Consider the following 25,982-nt stretch of genomic DNA (forward strand, 5'->3'; position numbering starts at 1 on the left):
ATATGAGTTTATATCGATCCACTTACTTTTGAAATGCACACAGATTACTGCGTGGACCATGTTAAGAGAGAGCAACCCTCTGACCTTCCGTCTCAGCAAAATCCTTATTGAAAACAAGAAGGGACAGTTATATGACAACAGACAGAGAAAATAGGCTTACAATAAAAATGCACAAATGTTTCTCAAAAATAATATTTGAATTTGAAAATGACTTATTTTCACTGTGAAATTTTTTCAAACAATAATCTGTCTGCACTCACAATGCTATGTGAAACAAAAGCTGTGTGCTGGCACTGATAGAGCCTTTTATGAAGATGAATGCATAAAAGACAGAGATGACAAAGACATGACAGAGATGTACTGCACTGTATGAGTTATGAGTTAAATCAGTCCCCGTAGATGTGCAAATTTCCCGTCTTTTCATCAACAGGACTGTGGGTGTTGCCCTTCTCTCTACACCTTGGCTACAGTTCCTGACTTCTCCGAAATATCTATTGGGGTGCTTTGCACAAGGTGCAATACACTGGTGGCCAAATATTTGGAATAACAGATTTTGCTCTTATGAAAAGAAATTGGTACTTTTATTCACCAAAGTGGCATTCAACTGATCACAATGTACAATCAGGACATTAATAATGTGAAAAATTACTATTACAATTTGAAAAATATGTTCTTCCAACTTCTTAAACTACTTCAAAGAGTTCTCATCAAAAAATCCTCCACGTGCAGCAATGACAGCTTTGCAAATCCTTGACATTCTAGCTGTCAGTTTGTCCAGATACTCAGGTGACATTTCACCCCACACTTCCTGTAGCACTTGCCATAGATGTGGCTGTCTTGTCGGGCAATTCTCACGCACCTTACAGTCTAGCTGATCCCACAAAAGCTCAATGGGGTAAAGATCCATAACACTCTTTTCCAATTATCTGTTGTCTAATGTCTGTGTTTCTTTGCCCACTCTAACCTTTTCTTTTTGTTTTTCTGTTTCAAAAGTGGCTTTTTCTTTGCAATTCTTCCCATAAGGCCTGCACCCGAGTCTTTTCTTTACTGTTGTACATGAAACTGGTGTTGAGCAGGTAGAATTCAACAAAGCTGTCAGCTGAGGACATGTGAGGCATCTATTTCTCAAACTAGAGACTCTGATGTACTTATCCTCTTGTTTAGTTGTGCATCTGGGCCTTCCACATCTCTTTCTGTCCTTGTTAGAGTCAGTTGTCCTTTGTCTTTTAAGACTGTAGTGTACACCTTTGTATGAAATCTTCAGTTTTTGGCAATTTCAAGCATTGTATAGCCTTCATTCCTCAAAACAATGATTGACTGATGAGTTTTTAAAGAAAGCTGTTTCTTTTTTACCATTTTTTTTTTTTACCAAATATTGACTAAAACATGCCAGTGTATTGCATACTGTGGCAACTCAAAAACAAACACAAAGACAATGTTAAGCTTCATTTAATGAACCAAATAGCTTTCAGCTGTGTTTGATATAATGGTAAGTGATTTTCTAGTACCAAATTAGCAATTTAGCATGATTACTCAAAGATAAGGTGTTGGAGTGATGGCTGCTGGAAATGGGGCCTGTCTAGATTTGATCAAAAATGACTTTTTTCAAATAGTGATGGTGCTGTTTTTTACATCAGTAACATCCTGACTATAGTTTGTGATCAAATTAAAGTACCAATTTCCTTCCGAAACAGCAAAATCTGTGCATTATTCCAAACTTTTGGCCGCCTGTCCTCAATTTAAAAATAAAAAGGTTTTAACCTGAAAAACAAGGTCATAATAAATTTATTATTCTTGATTTTATAATATGAGATATTTTAACAAGAAAGACTTCAAATATGGGCAAAGTATCAAGAAATATGTTCTTATAAATTTAGCATTTACATGCACGCATGCATGCAAAAAAAAAAAAAACTTAATTACCATGCACTATAGTGTTCATGCACTTTGCTAAGGATGGAGACAACGTGGTCTGACGACTTGCACATTTGTAGAGAGACAAGTATGGTTTATAAAATACAAATAGATGTTTTTAAAATATGGGTTTATTAAGCAGAGTTTAAGTGTGGCCAGATATGAGTTCATATTTTTTCTAATATTAAAATGTGAACATGTATAGTACATTTAGGTCTAAAATACATGTAAATGGAGTTGTGAAATGCTGCATTAGCTATATTTTATTTCTTTAAAAGAAGACAAGAGAAAAATCTGATTATAATGCTTTTATTTCATTCTTAAACAATGCTCTGTTGCTCTAGTTTGTCCTAAATGGAATCTTTCAATGCAGATAATTTTTGTTTTGTATGTTTTTATTGATTTAGTCAGACAACATTCTGGCATTGAAGCAGAAGCAGCTGTGTGTCCTTTTCTTATACAGCTGGCTGTTATTTTCAAGTACATCCATGAAATGAATTGATCATTTCTGTACAAGCATATGTCAATGTGTACAATTCAGACATTTCTCCAAGTATGTCTTTGAAAGAAGAATATATTCAAAAGCTTAAAACAAACATTTTAAATCACATACAAACACCATATAAAATAGAAAATAAAATAAAGAATGAAATAAACTAGTGCAATCACAGAAATACATGAACAAGCCAAATAACTTTTCAATTCACCTGGACAAAGACATGTTTGAAATAAAAACAAACATAACAGACCATCAACAGTAATATCAGGTCACAAGTCTGAGTAACAAAGTTTGGTTGCTTTATTTTACTCCTCTTCTTTTTCAACATTATGTTTTTTAGGCACCTGCAGATAAAAAAAAGAAATGTAATTTATAACAGACCAAAAGTATTTGTAGATTCAAGTATTAAAATATCTTATAACATATATTGTATGTTCTATGGTGGTTTCCCTTAAAGGAATAGCTCACCCAAAAACTATAATTCTCTCATCATTTACTCACCCTTGTGTCATTTAAAACTCATGTGACTTTCTTCCACAGAACACAAAGATATTTTAATTAGGGTTGGGAATTACCAACAAGGTGACGTTGTGATACGCAACACGATACAGGGGCCACGATACAATGTGTTATGATACATGTTCATTTTTAACTGAATTTCTCCTGAACAAAATTTTGAATTTACCATTCAAAACACAATAAAGGTCTTTAAAGATGTGAAAAGAAAAATGTATTATTGCAACCAAAAAGTTAATTACTTTTATTTGTCCATTTCTTCCTTCTGCTTTTAAAGTGTTTTATGTAACCCTTCCTATAGTTCAAATATTCTGGATTAAAAGCAAACCATTTTTAAACTGTGCAACAGGTAAAGCAAAGCCTTTATGATTAAAGAACTTGAGTCTTAACACAAGTCAAACACAACTCACTTTTACACACGGTTCTTGTATTCAAATGAAGAATTGTATAATGAAACTGTAATTTGTACATTTAATAAAACTAGCCAATTTTTAAGACCATTCATAAATACACAGGGAGTGTCACAGATTATAGGCAGTGCAAATATGCTGTGCTAAATTCAAGTGAAGAGACATATTAGACATATTAGCCTGCAATTGCATTTTCTTAATATAGTTAGTCTAACTGACCCTTGAATGTGATTTACAAGATGCCTCCACAGCAGATCCTTGGCATTTTCCGTGCCTCGGTTTGACGCAGTTTTACCAGTCACTTCGATTTTTACAGCCATCTTTATCCGATTCATATATTCCATATTTACATTTACATTTATGCATTTGGCAGATGCTTTTATCCAAAGCGACTTACAGTGCACTTATTACAGGGACTTATTACAAACTCAGTGCCTCTTTGCTTGACATCATGGGAAAATCAAAAGAAGTCCTCAGAAAAAATATTTGTGGACCTCCACAAGTCTGGTTCATCCTTGGGAGCAATTTCCAAATGCCTGAAGGTACCATGTTCATCTGTACAAACAACAGTACGCAAGTATAAACACCATGGAACCATGCAACCATCATACCGCTCAGAAAGGAGACGCATTCTGTCTCCTAGAGATGAACATAGTTTGGTGTGAAAAGTGCAAATCAATCTCAGAACAACAGCAAAGGACCTTGTGAAGATGCTGAAGGAAACAGGTAGTCAAGTATCTATATCCACAGTAAAACGAGTCCTATATCGACGTAACCTGAAAGGCTGCTCAGCAAGGAAGAAGCCATTGCTCCAAAACCACCATAAAAAAGCCAGACTAAAGTTTGCAAGTGCACATGGGAACAAAGATCTTCTTTTTTGAAGAAATATCCTCTGGTCTGATGAAACAAAAACTGTTTGGCCATAATGACCATCGTTATGTTTGGAGGAAAAAGGGTGAGGCTTGCAAGCCGAAGAACACCATCCCAACCGTGAAGCATGGGGGTGGCAGCAACATGCTATGGTGCTTTGCTGCAAGAGGGACTGGTGCACTTCACAAAATAGATGGCATCATGAGGAAGGAAATTTATGTGGATATATTGAAGCAACATCTCAAGACACAGCCAGGAAATTAAAGCTCAGTCGCAAATGAGTCAAAGTTGTGGCAAAATGGCTTAAGGACAACAAAGTCAAGGTATTGGAGGGGCCATCACAAAGCCCTGACCACAATCCGATAGAAAATTTGTGGGCAGAACTGAAAAAGCATGTGCGAGCAAGGAGGCCTACAAACCTGACTCAGTTACACCAGTTCTGTCTGGAGGAATGGGCCAAAATTTCAGCAAATTATTGTGAGAAGCTTGTGGAAGGCTACCCAAAATGTTTAACCCAAGTTAAATGATTTAAAGGCAATGCTACCAAATGCTAACAAAGCGTATGTAAACTTCTGTCCCACTGGGAATGTGATGAAAGAAATATAAGGTAAAATAAATCATTCTCTCTACTATTATTCTGACATTTCACATTCTTAAAATAAAGAAGTGATCCTAACTGACCTAAGACTGGGAATGTTTTCTACGATTAAATGTCAGGAATTGTGAAAAACTGAGTTTAAATGTATTTGGCTAAGGACTTCAACTGTACATTCAAATAGAACGGCCTCTTGTCTCCTCACCAGTGTCCCACAGCGCTATGCTTTGTTTTGCTAACCTTAGGCTCCCCCTTGGTAGACGGGTTCTGGTCTCAAGGCACGATCATGATTTCAAGCTTAATTACACTTCCTAATGCTTGATGCATGCACAGAGCACTAGATGGCGCTATAGGAAGTGTAATTGAGCTGGAAATCATGATCACCAAGGAGACTGCTGATGTCAAGGTTTATAGAGAAAAAGGAGTTACATTTTGGTCTGTTCTCACCCAAGATTGATTGGATTGCTCCAGAAGACATGGATTAAACCACTGGAGTCATATGGATTACCTTTATGCTGCCTTGATTTGATTTTTGGAGCTTGAAAATTTAGTCACCATTCACAAAACAGAAAAAAATACAGAAAAATCTTATATTCCATTAAAATAACTTTGTATGTGTTCTGCGGAAGAAAAAAGTCATACGAGTTTGAGACTACATAAGTGTGAGTAAATGATGAGAGAATTATAATTTTTGGGTGAACTATTCCTTTAAGGCAACACGGATATCTTCTAAACATTTTCCTTCTTAAAATTAATTTAATTAATGATCCTATAACAATTTAGATGCATACCTTCGGTGTCTCTGTGTTTTTCTCACTCCTTCGACCTTCTAGCCTTCCTCTGTAGGGAAGTCTGTCATGGGGAAAAAAACAATTTCAGGGTTCCCACCCTTTTTGACCACTGAAATTCTATGAATTTTCACATCAAAACCGATAAAAAATAAATAAATAAATAAATAAAACACTATTGACTAACAAATTTGTGAACAATTTCTACTAATTAAAGGGATAGTTCCCAAAAATGAAAATTCTCTCATCATTTACTCACCCTCTTACCATCCCAGATGTACATGACACAAACAAAGATTTTTAGAAAAATATCTCAGCTCTGTAGGTAATTTCAATGCAAGTGAATGGTGGCCAGAACTTTGAAGCTCCAAAAAGCACATAAATGCAACATTAAAGAATTCCATTCGACTTCAGTGGTTTAATCCATGTCTTCTAAAGTGATCCAATTGGTTTTGGGTGAGAACATACCAAAATATAACTCCTTTTTCACTGTACTGTCCATCTTGCCATTGTAGTCTCTAGGCACGATCATGATTTCAAGCTCTATTACACTTCCTAGTGCTTTACGCATGTGCAGAGCGCTAAATTGTGCTATAGGAAGTGTTATCAAGCTAGAAATCATCACAGGGAGACTGCTGTCAAGATTTATAGTGAAAAAGGAATTACATTTTGGTCTGTTCTCACCCAAAACCAATTGGATCACTTCAGATGACATTGATTAACCCACTGGAGTCTGATGGATTACTTTAACACTGCCTTTATCTGCTTTCTTGAGCTTTAAAGTTCTGGCTACCATTCACTTGCATTGTGTGGACCTACAGAGAAGAGATATTCTTCTAAAAATCTTAATTTGCGTTCTGCAGAAGAAAGTAAGTCTTACACATCTTAGATGGCATGAGGATGAGTAAATGATGAGAGAATTTTCATTTTTGGGTGAACAATCCCTTTAACTGAAAAGAACCTACTCAAAGGATTAGTTGTCACAAATCAGAGTTGTGCTCCACACAAGTTCTAACCAAGAGCAATATTTAGGTGATTAAATATTTTACAGCAGAGCATAAATAGAATAATATCTACTATGTATGTACATGTAATTATTTCAGAAAAATACCTTCAAAAATGGTTAACGTCAGATACACAGGCTGCATATCATATTAGAAGCAGCCCAAACAGGTAAAATATTCAATAAATATGAAAGTAGTCATAACTTGATTGTTTTGTTTGTCAACCCTACGTACCCTGAAGTGGCTGTAGAATGGGGCTTGAGGCTGTCATTGAGTGGTGCTGGGTAGATGTTAGCCTCAACTGCCCCACACCTTTGGTTCCTGCTCTTCACCGGCTGCTCAGCATTGGTGTTCTTGGTGGATCCATACGCTGAGGGCTTCCATTGGTCCAAACCTGAGGTGCCTCTCTGCCACCCTTGAGCTGTCTGCTGCAGGAGCTCATCACCTGGGTCAGCTGTAAAAACATGTACAGGTCTGACTGGTTACTTACTGATTACAGCTTAAGGTATTGTTCCACCAAAATGACAATTCTATCTTCATTTCATCACCCTCATGTTCTTTCAAACCTGTATGACTTTCTTTCTTCTGTGGAACACCAAAGGAGATGTTAGGCAGAATGAAAGTGAATAGTGACCAACACTATATATGCTGCTGTAAATCTTAGTTTGTGCTCCATACAAAGTGTGGATAAAGTCATAAAGGTTTGGAACAACATGAGGAGGAGTAAATGATGACAATTTTCATTTTTGGGTAAACTATCCCTTTAAATCATCAAAAGCCAAGCATATATATATATATATATATATATATATATATATATATATATATATATATATATATATATATATATATATATATAAAAGCTTGGCTTTTGATTATTTAAAGGGATAGTTCATCCATCTTTGTAATTTGCTTATTCATTTGACTTCTATATAAGTCAACAAGAAGTCAAATGAATAAGCAGATTACAAAGATGATTAGGAAAGCAACTGAGATTGTGTGTATTTTGGCATCTCACCTTGATGTCTTACCCTCCTCTGCCTCTCAGGAGATCTCCTCTCATGGGCCTCTTTAGCTGTGTAGTGTGGTTTCCATGGAGATACCCCATCTTTTGAATAAGCGGTCTTGGGGCGGAGATCACACTTATCCTTTACAGTAGGACAAAATTATTAATGTAATACTCAGCCAATCAACTGAATGGCAGGCTCCATTTCTACTCTACATTTACAAAAGAGAATAAACATGCTATAGCTGAAAAGCAATAAAAAGATAATATAAGTTCCTTGCTTAAAGAGATCACCCCCAAATAAAAATGATCTAAAATGAATGAACTACAGAAATTAAAATGTTGCACCAAATGCAGTCACAACTATAGTAAATGGGAGTGTTCCTTTTGCTTGTGGGCATCTAAAGAAACATTTATAAAACTATTTTTATACAGAGCAATGAAAACATGTTTCATTGCTTTCTCACCTAATGGGATAGTTCACCTAAAAATGAAAATTATCTCATTGTTTACTCACCCTCATGCCAACCCAGATAGGACTTACTTTCTTCTGCAGAACACAAACAAAGATTTTAAGAAGAATATCTCAGCTCTGGAGGTCCATACGATGCAAAAGACACATAAAGGCACCATAAAAGTAATCCATAAGACTCCAGTGGTTTAATCCATGCCTTTTGAAAAGACCCAATCGGTTTTGGGTGAGAAAAGACCAAAATGAAACTCCTTTTTCACTCTACATCTGTCCATTGCAGTTTCTAGGCACGATCATGATTTCAAGCTTGATTACACTTCCTAGTGCTTGTCACATGCGCAGAGCACTAGATGGTACTAGGAAGTGTAATAAAGCTTGAAATCATGATCACTAAGGAGACTGCTGATGTCAAGATTTATAGTGAAAAAGGAGTTACATTTTGGTCTGTTCTTACCCAAAACCGACTGGATCACTTCAGAAGACAAAGATTAAATAACTGGAGTTGTAAGGATTACTTTTATGCTGCCTTTATGTGTTTTTTCGAGTTTCAAAGTTTTGGTCACCATTTACTTAAATTGTGTGGACCTTAAGAGCTGAGATATACAAACATCTTTGTTCATCTGGGATGGCATGAGGGTGAATAAATGATGAGAGAATTTTCATTTTTGGATAAACTATTCCTTTAACATTTCAACTTTTCTTTTCTAAGAACTTCAATCGTCATCTAAAGACATTACATCAAACAGACTGTCAATAATACCTGATGGTGAAAGAGCACATTCTCTTCCAAGGCAATGCCACAAAACTCACAAGGAATGAGCACGTCACCCTCAACAGGACTGGATGAGGAACTGTAGGAGATTGGAGAGACAGACAAGGGCAGGGTGGGTGGACTGGGTGTGTGGGCCGGAATGACATGACCAGCCCCTTGAGTGATGGTGTCTTCATAGTGAAGAGAGGGAGCCTGTTTACTGAAGGAAGCGATAGCAGATGCAGGGCTGCAGCCGGTCTAAAAGATATTAAAAAAAGAAAAAGAAAAAAAAGAAAGAGTATTTACATTAAAAAGCAACCGACCCAGATAACAAACTACTACTCTATGGTCTTAGAAAGAGGAGAAGAATCTGATCAGGGTTCAGCCTGTTGGAGAAACTAGAGGGCTGAAATCTGAGGAGGTTCCAATGGTAACTAAACACTGCAGAGTGAAACAACAGAGACCCAACAAGAAGGAACGGAGTGAGATATTCAACATCCGTACTGAAATGACAATAGCCTCCTATAGAAAACATGCTTTATGTTGTGCTCTGTACTTCACACTTACTAGAGTTATCTAGACACAAGAGGTCTGGCTTAAATATCAAGCCAAGAGGGAGTGTAACTTGATGGAATAACTAAGGCCTCAGCACGTACCTGGTGTATGATAAGGTCTTCCTCTGGAAAGAGCTCTTCACAGAACTCACAAGGGAGCATGATATTTGAAGAAGGGCTATAACCTGGGATTGTGTTGGATTTAGGGGGGGCTGCAGTGCAGTTGTTGTTAGTGTTGTAGGGGAGCTGGGAAGTAAGATTGCTATGGGCTGATGTCCTTCCCAGGCGATGGTCCCACACATCAGTCCACACACCCTCCTGACCCCCAGGGTCCTCCAAGTCACCTTCACTTTGCAGGCTGAGGGCCAGCATGTAGTCCAGACTGGAGGAGTCATAGTCTGGCACCTGGCCCAGAGACCACAGCAGACTGTTGTTGTTGTTCCCCAGCTCTCCTTCCTGATCCAGCACTGAGGAAATGAGCAAAGTGGAAGGTTACTTTTTTTTCTAGTGCTGACAAAAAATGTGCCGGTATCCTGTTAGGACCCTGTGAAAACTGCCATCACATTCCACAAAATATGCAAGCAGTTCAGTTAAAACCATATTATATTAATTGTAAATTACAGTGCTGTTCAAAAGTCTGTTTATTTTTGAAACTCTTGTATTGTTTCTTTGTTTTGCAATTTTTCACATTTCTAAAACTATCTGTTTATTTTCAGGTTTAAATTAGATTCCGAATCCTCGATTTTTTTTTTTATTTGGATGCAGACTTTTAAGCAGCATTATATCTAAAGTTAGTACTAAAACAGCCAGACTGATACATACAGTAAGCAAATTCATTGATCCTTATTTGTGTGTTTGTCCTGGTTCCTGCCCTAACTGTTCCTCTGGTACTATTATGTATTCTGTCCTCCAAGGGTCGTGGTGGGCCCCTGCGGTCTGCTGCCCCTGTGTTATTATTATTGTGGCTTCTTTCCTGGGCCCTCAACAGGTTATGAATGGAGTGAGTCTCAAACCAAGCTCCAGGAGACTGGGAGCCTGCCCTATCGCTGTGCCTCTCCTGAGGGGGCGTGAAGCTACCGCACAGGGCTGGATGGATTTTCTGCTCTCTCAGCATAACATTACACTTGCAGATGGGGCAGGGCTCAGTGCGGGTTCCACAGTAGTCCTCGTGCTCTTTAGCCTGACAGAAGGCCAGCTCCAGATCACAGAACTGACATGGGACCAGTCGGTGACTGCACTCTGACCTCTGAGTGGAGTAACATGGATATAATTAAATAGCAAACAAAACAATTAACAGATTTCAAACTGTGATAACTTTCTGATTTTGCTAAAAAAATGTACCAACTGGAAGCAAAAGCCACAACTCAAACAAACAAAACTCATGTTACATGTAATCATCGATATGCAAAATGTTTATGTTGCGCAACAGTACCTGGTGAGTCTCCATGAACCTTTTCTCTATCTTTAACCCACATTTGCATTGTTCCTGTAAAAAGAGATTTCTATTTAAGAGAATTTACATTTATCAACCTGGTGAGAATGAGAATCGCTCAAATCAGATTTTCTGAAATATCTGCAATATGCACAGCATATACAGTAAGAGATGAATTGGGTTTTTATCATCTATACATCGATTCATACATCATAACTGGATCCTACCTCTGCATGATCCAGCTCTTTGTGCTGCACAAGTTCGGCATGAGGAAAGGGCTCCTGGCACACATCACATAAAGCAATGTTCCGCCGACAGTGAATCTCATGTGTTGTAAAATTGGCCTCTGGAATGTCACGCTTGCTGAAGTGACAGACAGGGTATCATGGTTAGTTGGTTGACAGGTTGTAGGTTCAATTCTCTCAATGTTGAGCAAGAAAAGTCACTCTACTGTAGGTTGCTTCATGGAGAATGTTCTTTTAATAAGTGCGTTGTGAGTTGCTTTGGATAAAAGCATCAACTAAAGTGACAAATTACTAATTAGTAGTCAAGAAAAGAGGGGAAAGTTCACCCCAAAATGCAAGAATTTCATCATTTACTCACCCTCTTGCCGTCCCAGATGTGTATGACTTTCTTTCTAATCCAGAACACAAATTAATATTTTTATGAGAATATTTCAGCTCTGTAGGTCCTCACAAATCGTGACCAAAACTTTGAAGCGCCAAAAAGCACTTAAAGGCTCTTAAAAGTAATCCATAACCCTCCAGTGGTTAAATCTTTATCTTCAGAACCAATATGATGGGTGTGAGTGAGAAAAAGATCAATATTTAAAGTCCCTGTGAAATCAAAATTAAAGTTTTGCTGCTTTTAGTCTATATTTATTCCCTTTAAGGTCATCAATATGCTAGTGTACTTCCAAATGCTGACAAAAATTGTTTTCAGAAGATATAAGCATTTAAAATTAACAGTCTCTCTCTTCTGGCTTGACAGACCGTGGCACAGTCATGACGGCACAGAGCGCCAGAGAAACTTTGTCCAATCAATTGCTTTGTAGAACGAGAACACTCCCTCCCCCTAGCATCTGGCTGTGTTCTAACTGGCACTGGTCATGCCTTCGCAGGGCACTTCGAAAGGAGCACAGTCCATGCTGTAGGGTCAATTCCAAACAGATTTTCCGATAAGAATCGCTTAAAATTCACTTTGACTTACCATTATCACCTTTCAGCCTTCTGAAGCTCACACAGTGGAGGGTAATTGTCTTCATATGGAATAGGGCATAGGAATGATGACTTCTAAATAAGACACACTGATGCCGAAGCTGGACGAAAGGAAACTCGCTGGAATTTATTATATTTTTCTGCAGATGGAGGTTTCTTGGATATACCGCTAGAGTAAGTGGTTTTTCTTCTTTATGCTTAGTGTATTGTGATTCAAAATGTGGACAAATGAGCTTCTACTTGCTTGTTTCACATTCACCGCCCTACATTTTGTTTCTAGTTCGAAAAGCCATTTCACTCGGAAATACGTCACAATACAGTAATAAAGTTGGTCATAACTTCCGTTTCATGGCGACTTTAAGTCCTTTTTTTACTATAAATTCTTCTACTCCTCACCAGTAGGTGGCGATATGTACGAAGAGTGTGGATCGCCAAAAACAATAGAAGTGAAAATGGAAATTTATAGTAAAAAGGACACAAATATTGATCTGTTTCTCATACACACCTATCATATCGCTTCAGAAGCCATAGATTTAACCACTAGAGTCTTATGGATTACTTTTATGGTGCCTTTATGTGCTTTTTGAGCTTCAAAGTTTTGGTCACCATTCACTTACATTGTAAGGACCAACAGAGTGAGACATTCGTCTAAATATCTTTGTGTTCTGCAGAACAAAGTAAGTCATACACATCTGGGATAGCATGACGTTGAGTAAATGATTAGATAATTTTCATTTTTGGGTGAATAATTGTTTCAGGAAGTGATGGCGCTGAAGTACAGGAAGGAGAGTTGATGGCGAGGGACTGGGAGCACCGAAAACAAAAGGTTGTCAACTTGTTCATTTAGCTGAAACTTCAAAACAACACGCCTTATCTGACTTACCAATTACTGCAGAACTGGGTATTTTCATCAGCCATAGCCTATATGAAGACATAAACGAAAAGATCGTTCAAATATCGCTCGATAAATAAAAGGAAAACAGTACAGAGTATTGACACAAAGATTTTGTTTTAGTTACCCACTGAGCTCTAAATTGAGACGATCGATCCTTGTAACATCCATGTTACTGCTGTAAATAGACTAAACAAACATTAAAGACTTACCTTATTTTTGACGACGCTTGTCAACCACTACTTGAAGCAGCAGTTTCGTTTCGGTAAATAAACTATTCACAAGGACCTTGTTCTCGGTACAAGAGCGAATATCACGGGATTATTCAAGGATTTGATGATACCGAATCTTTTTCTGGCTACATAACATCAGGATAGGCCCAACGGTATTTTTAAAAAGCTATCATGAAATATCTAGATGCCGGTTGCGCTGCCAACTACCACGTTTAAAGTCCATTGCTGATCAACTATAAAACTCACTATAGGATTGGGTCATGAGACAGTAAATCCACAAACACACTAACCCACAAAAACGAATAAACTATTACTGGCCTGATATAGCTCTGTGTCAACTACCGCAATTATAGGTTCAGCTTTCGTTTCGTGATACAGTATCAACAAGCTGTGGTTTTCGTGAAAGCAGCAACACTGACAGATGGTGATGGCGAAAATATTATTATTATTTTCAAAATAAAAGACACACGACAAATTATTATTATTATTAATATTAATATTATTATTATTAATTAATTAATAATATATATAAATATATTTATTTAAAAAAATTATCAGTGAAACAAATTTGTTTTAATATATTATTAATAGTTATAGCTATATATGAAACTTTTTGTTCATCAAAATCAGGTAGTGTAACCCAGGAGTTTAAAATGTTTTGATGCCAAGGACACCTAAATATGGTGATCTATTTGCTAGAGACCCTCTTCCTAAAATAAGAAGACAGCTGTTTATTATCATGTATATTTATACTGTGTAAGAACAAAATAAAGTGTGATATAATAAAGCCAAAATGTTGTCTGCAAAATGAAATAATTCACATTTATACTGTCATTGTACTAAAGCGCAAATAAATGTTTAAAATATTATCTGGAATATATTTACGTTGTATTAAGTTGGCAGTGTAAATTAAATGTATAAACCTAAAAAGAAACAACTGATGAACAAATAAAATTAAAATCTATTTGTATAGTAAAAAAAAGTCCCAAAGCATCTTTATAGATAAAATTGTAAGGTAAAGGAGAGAACACTTCAAATACATATGATTTTTATTTTCATAATAAAACTTATTCAGAATTATCTTTATTTCTTACTGATAAAAACTATGGCTTTCAATAGAATAAAAATAAGAGAAGGTCTGCCCCATAAAACTGTCTCTAAAAAAAGATGATTTATTGTTTTGCAGCTGGGGAATAACGTTTCGTCCAAAAGCCTTCCTCCCTCAATAGAATAAATTATTACGATTGCAAAATTATTGTTTTTACGCTTTTATATCTGCAATTTCTGCAGACCCTTTAGCGGTTGAAAACCCGTTTATGACTGTTTGTGAAGTTTTAAAAATATCAGATATTTTGTCATTTTGTCAGATATTTTGAAAATGAACAGTTGTTCAGGTTAATGGAGTAACCCTTAAGAAACATTTTATTTATTATTAATTATGTAATGTACACTCATGTGTAATCAATGCGGTGCAAGGAAAGTATTTTTTTACCTTGCATTTGATGGTTACAACACTTGACATATTTTTTGCTTGTAACAAATGCTAAACAATTTATGAAACCAACATGGGCACAAAAATTACATTTCTGCCATCTTGGCATTATTCAAAACTAGTTTCTTAAAATATTTCTCATTTTTACCAACTCGGACAACCGTATTTGTCAACTCTTGTGACTGCATATAAATGCATTTCATCATTTGCACGATAGGACTTTATGTACTAGAGGACTTTTATTAAATCCTTGTGCAGTACAGTGCAGTTTCTAGCTTCACATATTTGATCATCGTTCGCCCCCTAGTGGACGCCATTCATCCATGCTCTGGGGAGCGCGACGCAAACCGTTATTCACATTTCTGAGCAACACCATAAATACAAATAAAATATGGTTATTATACTCATTACTACGCACGACAAAAACGCATAATGTATTTAATACAATGTTTCACAGCACTTCAGCTTTTATAATGTTCGTTGGACCATAATATGGTAGGACAAATGTCAATTTAAAGATAATAGTAATACTATTTATTTTTTATGGATTTTTTTATTTTTTATTTTATTTTTTTTTACATCCTAATAACTGCAAATGTAAACATTTATTGCAACTACGATCATATTTTGCTGTAGTTGTCATGCCTGGATAAATATTAATCCTTGCGGATTTAGATACTGTATTAAATGTTACAGATTAAGTTAATCGCTTTATATGTCACATCGTAATGTCCCCTGAAAATCATCTGTTTACAACCCTTTCAGTGAAATGTGTAGAAAGATCTCCGTCTCTTCTCCTGAGCCTGGTCACATGCGCGCTCGGGAATAATGGCTGCACAGGAACCCTCACCACCATCTTCATTAGAAGTCAACAAACCTGGCTTCCCCAAGAAAATACTCGCCAACAAGCTGGAGGACAAGCATCTGTGCAATATCTGTCAGAAAATCCTTAGGAGACCGTTTCAGGCGCAGTGCGGACATCGTTTCTGTTCATATTGTTTTAATAAAGCAGTGAGGTAAGCGACTTTCAGTCCAGATGGCCCACCTGAACACGACACTACAAAAGATGAATACGACCTGTTTGGCCTTCGATGCCATTTTTATGGTATATTTTATGAGTAAACCATCAGTAAACGTTGGTTCGTAACGGGGAACATAAATGGGAGCTGCCAGGTTCTTTTCGGCTGTAAAGTACAATGTAGCCAGACAGGTTTTGATCTGTTGAAGCTATTGGCAAAAGCAACTCTTTTTTTGTATGTGTTGTTACTTCATTTTTGTCAGCGAAATGTCTTGTGCTTGTGTGTCTGAAACCATTTTTCCTTTTTTCCGTCGTAGCTCCGGACCTCAGAAATGCAGTGCCTGTATAAAAGAAGACATTTTTGAAGAGCCAACATCAATTTTAAAACAGGGCTGTGTAAGTTAAGCGGGTTTCTAATCTCCAGTAAAATTCTTGGGGAAACTGCCTTGAAACATTTTCACTGCTGGTTACCCTTCTATACCGTGGTATTTCAAAAGCAACAGAAATTGTAGTTGCTAATTTAAACCACAGTACTTAAATATGGGACCTTGTCCAAGCAGTAATTTTTTTTATTTACATTTTTGATGAGTGTTGTGGCTAATACTAAATTAGTTGAACTATTTCTAGTTTTACCATAGTACAACTGTTTTAACTCCTCTGGCGGAAACCATGATTTCCTTGGCGAGTTCTTAGAAGGGTCAGGTGCTAATAAAAATGTGTTTGTAGCTTTTTGAGTGTGTATGATTTTATAAAATCAAAATACATACAATGTGCAGTGGGGATGTGCACAAGCAATCGAGTACTCGTTCAGCACCAAGTAATCGACTATTTAAATACTATTCAAAAATCACAATTTGACTTTCTTTGGTATGTTTGCGTTCTGAAGGCAATGCTGAATCTTACGGTACTTTACACGTCTTACCAAATCTCGTATTTGTAATTAATGCATTGAGAATTGTAATGAGAATTTAATTAGTTCATATTGCTATTTTCCTTTTTTTCTAAAGAAATGCAAAATTAGTTGAAGTTAGCTTATTTAGAAACACATCACACCTGGTAATGCTGGTGAATAAAACAAAATAAAAATGTGATGTGTCATACCTGTTATTTTTAAAGTACATTTTAATTTACAAGTAATCGATTACTTGTTTTTTGTGGGTTAGAGTACTTGACAACAAAATTACGCAATAATTACCATGCTTAGTGTGTTGGTTGAATATAATAATTAAAAAGGTCTCTTTTGGCTTCTCAGATTTTAGGCGGTCAATATTTAAATGTTCATGGCCAACCCATTTATCGCTGCTAATAAATGAGCTGCATGAAAGTTGAAAGGAGATCTCACTTTGACTTTGCAATCTCTTATAGGCTTTCCCTGATAATGCTGCCAAAAGAGAAGTTGAAGCTCTTGAAGCTGTTTGCATCAACGAGGAATGTAGTTGGACAGGCACCATCAAAGAATACGAGGTTATGTGTGTTCCTTGTTCAGCATTTTACATATCAGAAGTCTTAAATACTGATTGGGGGAGCAATCTGACACCATCTGATTTGGTTGTCATTTCTCAAAGGCAAACCATGAGGGAAAGTGTGACTTTAGGATCCTTCCCTGCCCATCATGCAAAGAGCTTCTGAGAGCCAACGAACTTGAGCGTCACAACGAAAGAGAATGCCCTGAAAGGATTCTGAATTGTAAATACTGCAAGGAGCCTTTTCATTTTAAAAATATTAAGGTAAGACTTTTTGAACAGTAATCAATAAATTGCTGAATTCAGAAATCTGAAACTGCTAAGCAGTTAGAATAATGATCAAGTATGAATTATAACACCTGTCATTCATTCTTTTTACAAAAGTGTGATCTGAGACAGTGTTGATTTTGGATCTTTATAATGATATGGCATGACAACTTAAAGCCATGTACTGTATGTTGTTTTTTTAGGCCCATGACGAGATATGCCCTAAATACCCAATGATTTGTGAAGGCTGTGCCAAGAAAAAAATCCCCAGAGAGAAAGTGAGTTAACATCATTTAAACTATTTACATACAGTATGTACAGTGCATCCGGAAAATATTCACAGCGCTTCACTTTTTCCACATTTTGTTATGTTACAGTCTTATTCCAAAATGGATTAAATTCATTATTTTCCTCAAAATTCTACAAACAATACCCCATAATGATAACGTGAAAGAAGTTTGTTTGAAATCTTTGCAAATTTATTAAAAATAAAAAAATAAAAAAATCACATGTACATAAGTATTCACAGCCTTTGCCATGACACTCAAAATTGAGCTCAGGTGCATCCTGTTTCCACTGATCATCCTTGAGATGTTTCTACAACTTGATTGGAGTCAGCTGTGGTAAATTCAGTTGATTGGACATGATTTGGAAAAGCACACACCTGTCTATATAAGGTCCCACAGTTAACAGTGCATGTCAGAGCACAAACCAAGCCATGAAGTCCAAGGAATTGTCTGTAGACCTCCGAGACAGGATTGTATCAAGGCACAGATCTGGGGAAGGGTACAGAAAAATTTCTGCAGCATTGAAGGTCCCAATGAGCACAGTGGCCTCCATCATCCGTAAATGGAAGAAGTTTGGAACCGCTAGGACTCTTCCTAGAGCTGGCCGCCTGGCCAAACTGAGCGATCGGGGGAGGAGGGCCTTAGTCAGGGAGGTGACCAAGAACCCGATGGTCACTCTGACAGAGCTCCAGCAATTCTCTGTGGAGAGAGGAGAAACTTCCAGAAGAACAGCCATCTCTGCAGCACTCCACCAATCAGGCCTGTATGGTAGAGTGGCCAGACGGAAGCCACTCTTCAGTAAAAGGCACATGACAGCCCGCCTGGAGTTTGTCAAAAGGCACCTGAAGGACTCCCAGACCATGAGAAACAAAGATTGAACTCTTTGGTCTGAATGGCAAGCGTCATGTCTGGAGGAAACCAGGCACCGCTCATCACCTGGCCAATACCATCCCTACAGTGAAGCATGGTGGTGGCAGCATCATGCTGTGGGGATGTTTTTCAGCTGCAGGAACTGGGAGACTAGTCAGGATCGAGGGAAAGATGAATGCAGCAATGTACAGAGACATCCTTGTTGAAAACCTGCTCCAGAGCGCTCTGGACCTCAGGCTGGGGCGAAGGTTCATCTTCCAACAGGACAATGACCCTAAGCACACAGCCAAGATAACAAAGGAGTGGCTCTGGGACAACTCTGTGAATGTCCTTGAGTGGCCCAGCCAGAGCCCAGACTTGAACCCGCTTGAACATCTCTGGAGAGATCTGAAAATGGCTGTGCACCGACGCTCCCCATCCAACCTGATGGATCTTGAGAGGTCCTGCAAAGAAGAATGGGAGAAACTGCCCAAAAATAGGTGTGCCAAGCTTGTAGCATCATACTCAAAAAGACTTGAGGCTGTAATTGGTGCCAAAGGTGCTTCAACAAAGTATTGAGCAAAGGCTGTGAATACTTATGTAAATGTGTTTTTATTTATTTATTTTTTTTATTTTTTTTTATAAATTTGCAAAGATTTCAAACAAACTTCTTTCATGTTGTCATTATGGGGTATTGTTTGTAGAATTTTGAGGAAAATAATGAATTTAATCCATTTTGGAATAAGGCTGTAACATAACAAAATGTGGGAGAAAATGAAGCGCTGTGAATACTTTCTGGATGCACTGTATGTTTACAGTTTATGTTGTATCCATGGTAGTGTATTTAAAGGGATAGGTCACCCAGAAATGAAAATTCTCTCATCATTTACTCACCCTCATACAAAAACAGATGTGTATGACTTTCTTCTGCAGAACACAAAGATTTTTAAAAGAATATTTCAGCTCTGTTGGTTATGCCAATGCAAATGAATGGTGACCACCTCTAAAGGTCCAAAAGGGACAAAAAGGCAGTATAAAAGTAATCCATAAGACTTCAGTGGTTTAATCCATATCTTCAGAAGTGATATAATAAGTGTGGGTGAGAAATAGATCAAAATGTATGTAATCTTTTACTGAAAATATACACTTTATCCTTCACTTTTCCACATTCTGGTGTGGAAGTGACTTTAACATTCAGCCACCTATTGGTTGTGGCTGGTCTAAGTTTGAGATTTATAGTAAAAAAAAAAAAAAAAAGACTTGCATATTGATCTTTCTCACCCACACCTATCATATTACTTCATAAAATATGGATTAAACCACTGGATTCATATGGATTACTTTTATGCTTTACTTTTTGGACCATCTGTGTTCTGGTCACCATTCACTTGCATTGTGAGGACCAACAGAACTGAGATGTTCTTCTAAAAATCTTAATTTGTGTTCTGCAGAAGAAAGTCTGGGATGGCATGATGGTAAGTAAATGATACGAGCATTTTCATTTTTGGGTGAACTATCCTTTTAAGTTTTTATGCTAAAGACTTTCAATAAATGTTTTTACTCCAGCTCTTCAAAAATGCTTTGACGGTCTTTTTTTCTCTCTCTCTGCAGTATGTGGACCACATTAAACTGTGCACCAAATTCAGAACACCCTGCAGATTTCATGTTGTAGGATGCGACATGATGGTAGGTAAACTCCCTTTATGGATGTGTCTGAAGTCCCTTTTATACATCCATCTTTGTTAATTTGAGTTCCACATTCATACTAAGCATCAGGGACTCTGATTACCTGTAGGTGGAAAAGGAGAAGATCCACGACCATGAGCAAGCCTGTTCCTACGAGCACTTGAACCTACTATTGCACTTCATCATGGGCATCAAGGTGAACTTGGAGAGTCTGCAGCCTCAGAGTCTGGAGTTGGCCAGCCACAAGATCCATGAACTGCATCAGTCTCTGCGGGAGCTGGAGCTGAAGATGGGCCAGCTGAGTGGAGTGGGGGCTCCCGTGCAGGGGGCTTGCGCACCGTTGCACCCACCACCAGCTCCAAAGCTCAGTACGTCTTTCACCCCCCTTCCTACTGCCGTTGGGGCAGCCTTAGAGCTGCAGCTGCACAGCGAGAAGACCAAAGTGGCAGAGCTCAGCCGTCGCTGTCAGGAGCTGGAGCTGAAGGTAAACACCTTCGAGAACATCGTCTGCGTGCTGAACCGTGAGATGGAGCACTCTGCCACTACGATGGAGGCCTATAACCGCCAGCACCGGCTTGACCAGGACAAGATAGAGATACTAAACAATAAGGTAAAGGGTTTAATGTAAGGCCAGGGAAATTGTTTTCGTCAACTGATGTATAGTTTCTTTCAGGACTAAATCTTACAGTGCATGGATCCTTGTGCAGGTACGGCAGTTGGAGAGGACGGTAGGCCTAAGGGATCTCTCCATCGTGGAGATGGAGGCAAAGATTAGGGAGATGTCTGCTGCCACCTACGATGGGGTCTTTGTCTGGAAGATCTCCGACTTCTCAAAAAAGAGACAAGATGCTGTAGCTGGACGGGCACCAGCTATGTTTTCGCCTGGTACTTTTTGATGTTGTATAGTTCTCTGTACAGTTTCATATTGTGTTTTTATTAGGGCTGTTATTCGATTAAAATATTTAATCACAAATAATCACACATGTATTTTTAGTTAAAGGGGTCATGACCTTTTGACACATTAGAGATCATTGTACTATAAAAACATACTGTAAGTTTCAGAACACAAAACTTTCTCCTCGCTGCAAAAAGAGCATTTGTTGAAACCAAGCTGACAAAACGACTTGTGTACTTCCTCCACACTGTGATGTCACACTGTGGTGGACATTTGCATCTGACTGCCTTCACAACAACACATCAACACCTACTTTACCTTATCAGTTCTGTAGCCCTGCCCAGCAGCGGTGAGCAGTGAGATGGCAATGAGAGAGCAGGTCAGTCAAGAGCAGAGTGCCAATCATAACAATGGGCGTTTACTGTCAAGTCTTAAAGGAGAAGCAGCACCAAAACAGAGCGTGTTTGACAGAGGGTCAAAATGGGAGTGGACATTGATCATGTTTTACAAATATATGAAGTTACTAAGATTATAAGTGAACCTCAAGGAACATATTAAAATAATAAAGGCATGTCATGTCCCCTTTAACGCATTCAGTTCCAAGAAAACTAAGAAATATGCCCATGTGAAACTACTATGTTTGGAAATATGTGTAGATGATGCTCATGAAGTACATTTACGCAACAGCGCTCAACTCGTCTCATGTCACACATTTCTATTTGCTCAAACTGCATCAAAACACACCGGCAAACACAGAAATCAAACCCATAATAAAATAAAATAGCAACTTTTCCCACAGTTTATAGATATAATGCAGCTGACGTGCGCAAAGTTCTCCGCTGGTGTTCTTATTTCTGTGAATGACGGTGTTTTGCTCCGTGCTAGTTTTTATTTGATTATAAACTATAGTGAGGGATTGCTTCTGTTCACGTATAGCATCTTACTCTGAGGCACCATGTTGTGTTTTACAGCATTTTATACAAGCAAATATGGCTATAAGATGTGTTTGCGCATCTATCTGAATGGGGATGGGACAGGACGTGGTACTCACTTGTCTCTGTTCTTCGTGGTGATGAGGGGACACAGTGATGCCTTGCTCAAGTGGCCATTCAACCAGAAGGTTTGTCTGATCAAAATATCCATTTGATCGCTATTTTTCTTTCCCGAAATATGATTTCATTTATTTTTGTGTTCTTTTTTGTGTGTGTGTGTGTAAATGTTCCTTACATTGAATCACGAAGCTTGTGTCCTTTTTATTCGATGTGAAATCATGGAAATGCATGACCTTACATGGGTGAGAGTGCCTTTATTGTACCTGGTCCTTTTTAATTTCGGAAATCCTAACAGGCCTCATCATTTCATTGAAATTTGTGTTCTTGGTTTTTTTTTTTTTTTTTTTTTTTGAGGTTCCTCGTTCTTTTCATGCAACCATGTTTGGTTTAATTTTCGGGGTCTGTCCAGACCTTTTTAAACCTTAATCTCTGGTAACTTAGAAGTTTATCTGACACTTTTGTCCATAGGTCACTCTCATGTTACTGGATCAGAACAACAGAGAGCACATCATTGATGCCTTCCGACCGGATATCTCCTCTTCCTCCTTCCAGAGGCCTGTAAGCGACATGAACATTGCCAGCGGTTGCCCACTCTTCTGCCCTCTTTCCAAACTAGACTCCAAAAACTCCTACATCCGAGATGACACGATCTTCATCAAGGCCATTGTTGACCTCACAGGCCTTTAAGGTGTAAGATGTCGCTGCTCTACCATCCTCCTTTCTCCAGCCTGTAGTGTTTCCTGTGCAGTACTTTTTTTCTGAGGCCTGTTCCCTCAGTCCGAGCTCTTTCTGTGCTTGTGTGAGCCAAAAGAGACTCCAGGACCCAGTGCAATACTGCTTTTGGCTTGATGCCACTCTGCATTATGTACCAAAATTGTTCCTAGAGTTTGTGCAGATCTATTGTAGTATAGTTGCCCTTTGGGAACTCTCCCTCTCTTGTAGTGGGATAGCTGTCAGCCGTGATTGTAACGTAACTACTTGCCTGTGCCACAGACGTGGCACCTTGCCTTTTATAGAGATTGAGAAGACTTTCCTCACAGACGCCATTTCATTTCCAAGCACTTGGCTTGTGTTGCAGTCACTGTTTGGGTACTTTTTCCTTTCTTAGTGTTCAAACTACTCGTAAGTGAATGTTTTGTGCGTAGACGGACATGGAGTCACACTTACGAATGACGTTGATGCAACTGCATAATTAACTTGCTTCATAATCTATCAACTGTTACTCTAAGGATGCGCATCAATAGTCTTCTGACATTCCCTCTTAGCATTGTGTGCCTCAAATGTTTCAAAAGTCCTGTTCTCATTGGTTTTCTGTAGTGGTGGACATTGCTTGAATTCCCTGGAGTCCAAAGCGCCGAATTTGGGTTTTGACAGCTGCTTGTAAGTGAGGAGTTGTGTTTGAAGGTGTGATGTGTTTTTGGCCTTCGTTTCCATTTTTGGTGTTCTTTGATGTATTTGTTTGCATGTTGGATCTGTGGAAGATACATTCAAGTTAGCAACAGACCAGGTGTAAACCCTGAGCCTGAGAAGCAAAGGCAGTTTTATAGTAAATCGCTGAAAAACGAAATCATGCTGGTGTTCATCCAGTTCTTTAAGACCTCTAAATGCATCGTCAGCCCAATGTGGTTATACATGAACAAAAGATGCAGCCTTTAGCATAAAGGTAGTGAACGTAGGACAGATAACCTCATGTGCTTTATTGTGATGTGGAAAGGATGATGTTTATTAGCATTTTGATGTTTTCCTGTGTTTTGGGTGTTCTGTTGATATTGTGCTGCTTTGGGCAAATGTGTAACAGATGCCATTTATATGACTTGCTTTGGATTATGGCGATCAGTATAAACCAAGCAGGTGTTTGAGAACTCGTAGTCAGTGATTCCTGCCGTCTTTATCCCAGAAAGAAATTTGCATTCTGTAAATGTGCTAGAAAATGAGGAATATGATTGTCATACCATTTTAAAAATATCCTCAGTCCTTGATAGACAGTGCGATGCATCGGTGTCCATGAGATCATTTAATGAGAAGATTTTGTTTATTTGCAACCAGAGAAGGCATTACTAAAATGTATACAATGCATAACTCCTACATAAGGGCTTTTAGTATACAGTACGTCTTCCATGTGAGCTTTTCGGTCTGATTATTTTCTTAAATGGAGCCTGAGACCCTTTTTAAGATGCCTTCATGCTAACAAAGCACCTGGACCCAGCCTATTTTCAAACCAGTTCCCACGGATATCGAAACATCTCTGTGCACGAGATGTTTTGATAGAGAAGAAAAACAGCATATTGTAAATTATTGGTTTACTTTGTAGACCAACATTTTATTTGTATTGCTTCACATTTTTTATCTGTTGATTGAGATGCAGTATATGACAGTAATAATTGTGAGCGTGGTATATTAAGTATAAATAGATGAACTAAACAGCGTACACAGTTTTTATGTCTGGTATAGCTGTGGATATAACACATATGAATCATAAATATATATATATTAGAGATTTATATTGATACTATATGTACTATTTCCTGTTGGGATGGTTTCAAAATGTGTTTGGGCTCATTTTGGACTTTGGTAAGTTCTCCTCCGCTTTCGCAGCATCTTCTGAAGGAATTCGATTTTTAAAGATCTTCCAGGTTTTTCTTTTTCTCAAGAACCTGTCTACATTAATAAATCTCACCGTTGTAGATTACCCAGCTTGCTTTTTGCCCCAAAGAGATTTCAACATATTTGTGAATAGTTCTACAGATGTGACGTGCCTCTGTAGCATAACTGTTCTCTGTACATAGCTTTAGCTAACATTGCATGTGGCAAGGGTGTTTGTATTGTAATTCATATTAAAAATATTCTTTGATGTTTGTTTTTTTTAAGTAGCTCTCACATTGTAGTAGTACACACATTTTAGCTTGTGCAGTTATACAAGTGTCCTTCCCATTCTTGAATGTGAAATCTACTTCTTGCATTCAATCTGTCTGGGTTTCAGAATATTCATACACTAAAAAGGTGAATAGGAAATGCTTGACCTTACATGGGTGAGAGTCCCTTTATCTGTAATAAGTTATTTGACTCTTACTTTAGTTGTGTCATTGGATAACATACACTCCACTAGAAATATGATAATTTTAAGTTTTTGCATACAGTTGAGATTAAAACTCACAGAAAAAATACTTTGGAATCCAGGACTGAATTTTTCTTCTTCAGCTGACTAATATTTGTATACTTTTTTTATTTCCGAGGTTGCATTTCATAGAGGTTGCTTTAATAATCAAAATTTGTACGCAATGTTGTAGGCCTTTTCTGATGGTGTTTCAGTGCCACTGATCTTCCTGATTCTGTTTTACAGAGCTAGAGAGAGTTATGACACTGTGGGTTTCTTCTGCAAATTCTGGTAGTCGATGTGCCAAGGAAGTAACCTCTGTGTGATTCATTCTGTGTTATGATTTAACCCTCAATGAAATAAAATAAAGTCATTTCGTTCTCTTATGTATTTTGAATATTGGTTGTATTTCGGAAATGACCACTTGGAGGTGCTAATGCACCATTAATCCTGATGTAGATGACATGGACGGGGAATGGGGAAATTTCTAACGTTTGTGTAGAGAGTGCCTCTAAAATGCTGCTCTCATTACGGAAATTGCAAGCAAGTAATGGGTGGGTGGTAATAAAAGTGCTTCTTCTGTGCTGATGACTTTCGCAGAGTCCAGTGAAAGTGCTTTTGAGTTCAGTCAGTTCAGATCAGGGTTTCCCCCCTTGAACCAAGAACTGAGAGGTAAAGAGGATGATGTCTGAGCAATGGCACTTTTTGCTAGTCTGACTTGGTTTT

At 37.9% G+C, this 25,982-nt stretch overlaps 2 protein-coding genes across 6 annotated transcripts; one reads left to right on the plus strand and one right to left on the minus strand.

The window, feature by feature from the left end:
* Positions 1-2,207: 2,207 nt before the first annotated feature.
* On the minus strand, positions 2,208-13,570 carry trafd1 (TRAF-type zinc finger domain containing 1). Of its 4 annotated transcripts, none has more exons than XM_051695016.1 (11): positions 13,133-13,570; positions 12,912-12,949; positions 11,039-11,174; positions 10,812-10,865; positions 10,202-10,625; positions 9,482-9,846; positions 8,835-9,083; positions 7,615-7,744; positions 6,831-7,050; positions 5,596-5,656; positions 2,208-2,757 (listed from the first exon to the last, which is right to left on the minus strand). In XM_051695016.1, the coding sequence occupies exons 2-11, from the start codon at positions 12,944-12,946 to the stop codon at positions 2,719-2,721; spliced, it is 1,713 nt and encodes a 570-aa protein (XP_051550976.1). In that variant the 5' UTR covers positions 12,947-12,949; positions 13,133-13,570; the 3' UTR covers positions 2,208-2,718. The 4 variants fall into 4 exon arrangements, with proteins under 4 accessions (XP_051550976.1, XP_051550995.1, XP_051550985.1 ...); XM_051695035.1 differs by having other exon boundaries at positions 13,052-13,570; XM_051695025.1 differs by having other exon boundaries at positions 13,048-13,570.
* Positions 12,640-25,636, plus strand: LOC127439016 (TNF receptor-associated factor 2-like). 2 transcript variants are annotated; one of them, XM_051694999.1, is made up of 11 exons: positions 12,640-12,854; positions 15,411-15,661; positions 15,981-16,059; positions 17,029-17,127; positions 17,229-17,390; positions 17,597-17,671; positions 20,141-20,215; positions 20,325-20,825; positions 20,923-21,100; positions 22,082-22,230; positions 22,631-25,636. In XM_051694999.1, exons 2-11 carry the CDS (start codon positions 15,474-15,476, stop codon positions 22,847-22,849), a joined length of 1,725 nt encoding a protein of 574 aa, XP_051550959.1. In that variant the 5' UTR covers positions 12,640-12,854; positions 15,411-15,473; the 3' UTR covers positions 22,850-25,636. The 2 variants fall into 2 exon arrangements, with proteins under 2 accessions (XP_051550959.1, XP_051550950.1); XM_051694990.1 differs by lacking the exon at positions 12,640-12,854 and adding an exon at positions 14,885-15,140.
* The last annotated feature ends 346 nt before the right edge of the window (positions 25,637-25,982 follow it).

This window comes from Myxocyprinus asiaticus, chromosome 4, assembly GCF_019703515.2.
Source record: "Myxocyprinus asiaticus isolate MX2 ecotype Aquarium Trade chromosome 4, UBuf_Myxa_2, whole genome shotgun sequence".
Classification (NCBI taxonomy): Eukaryota; Metazoa; Chordata; class Actinopteri; order Cypriniformes; family Catostomidae; genus Myxocyprinus; species Myxocyprinus asiaticus.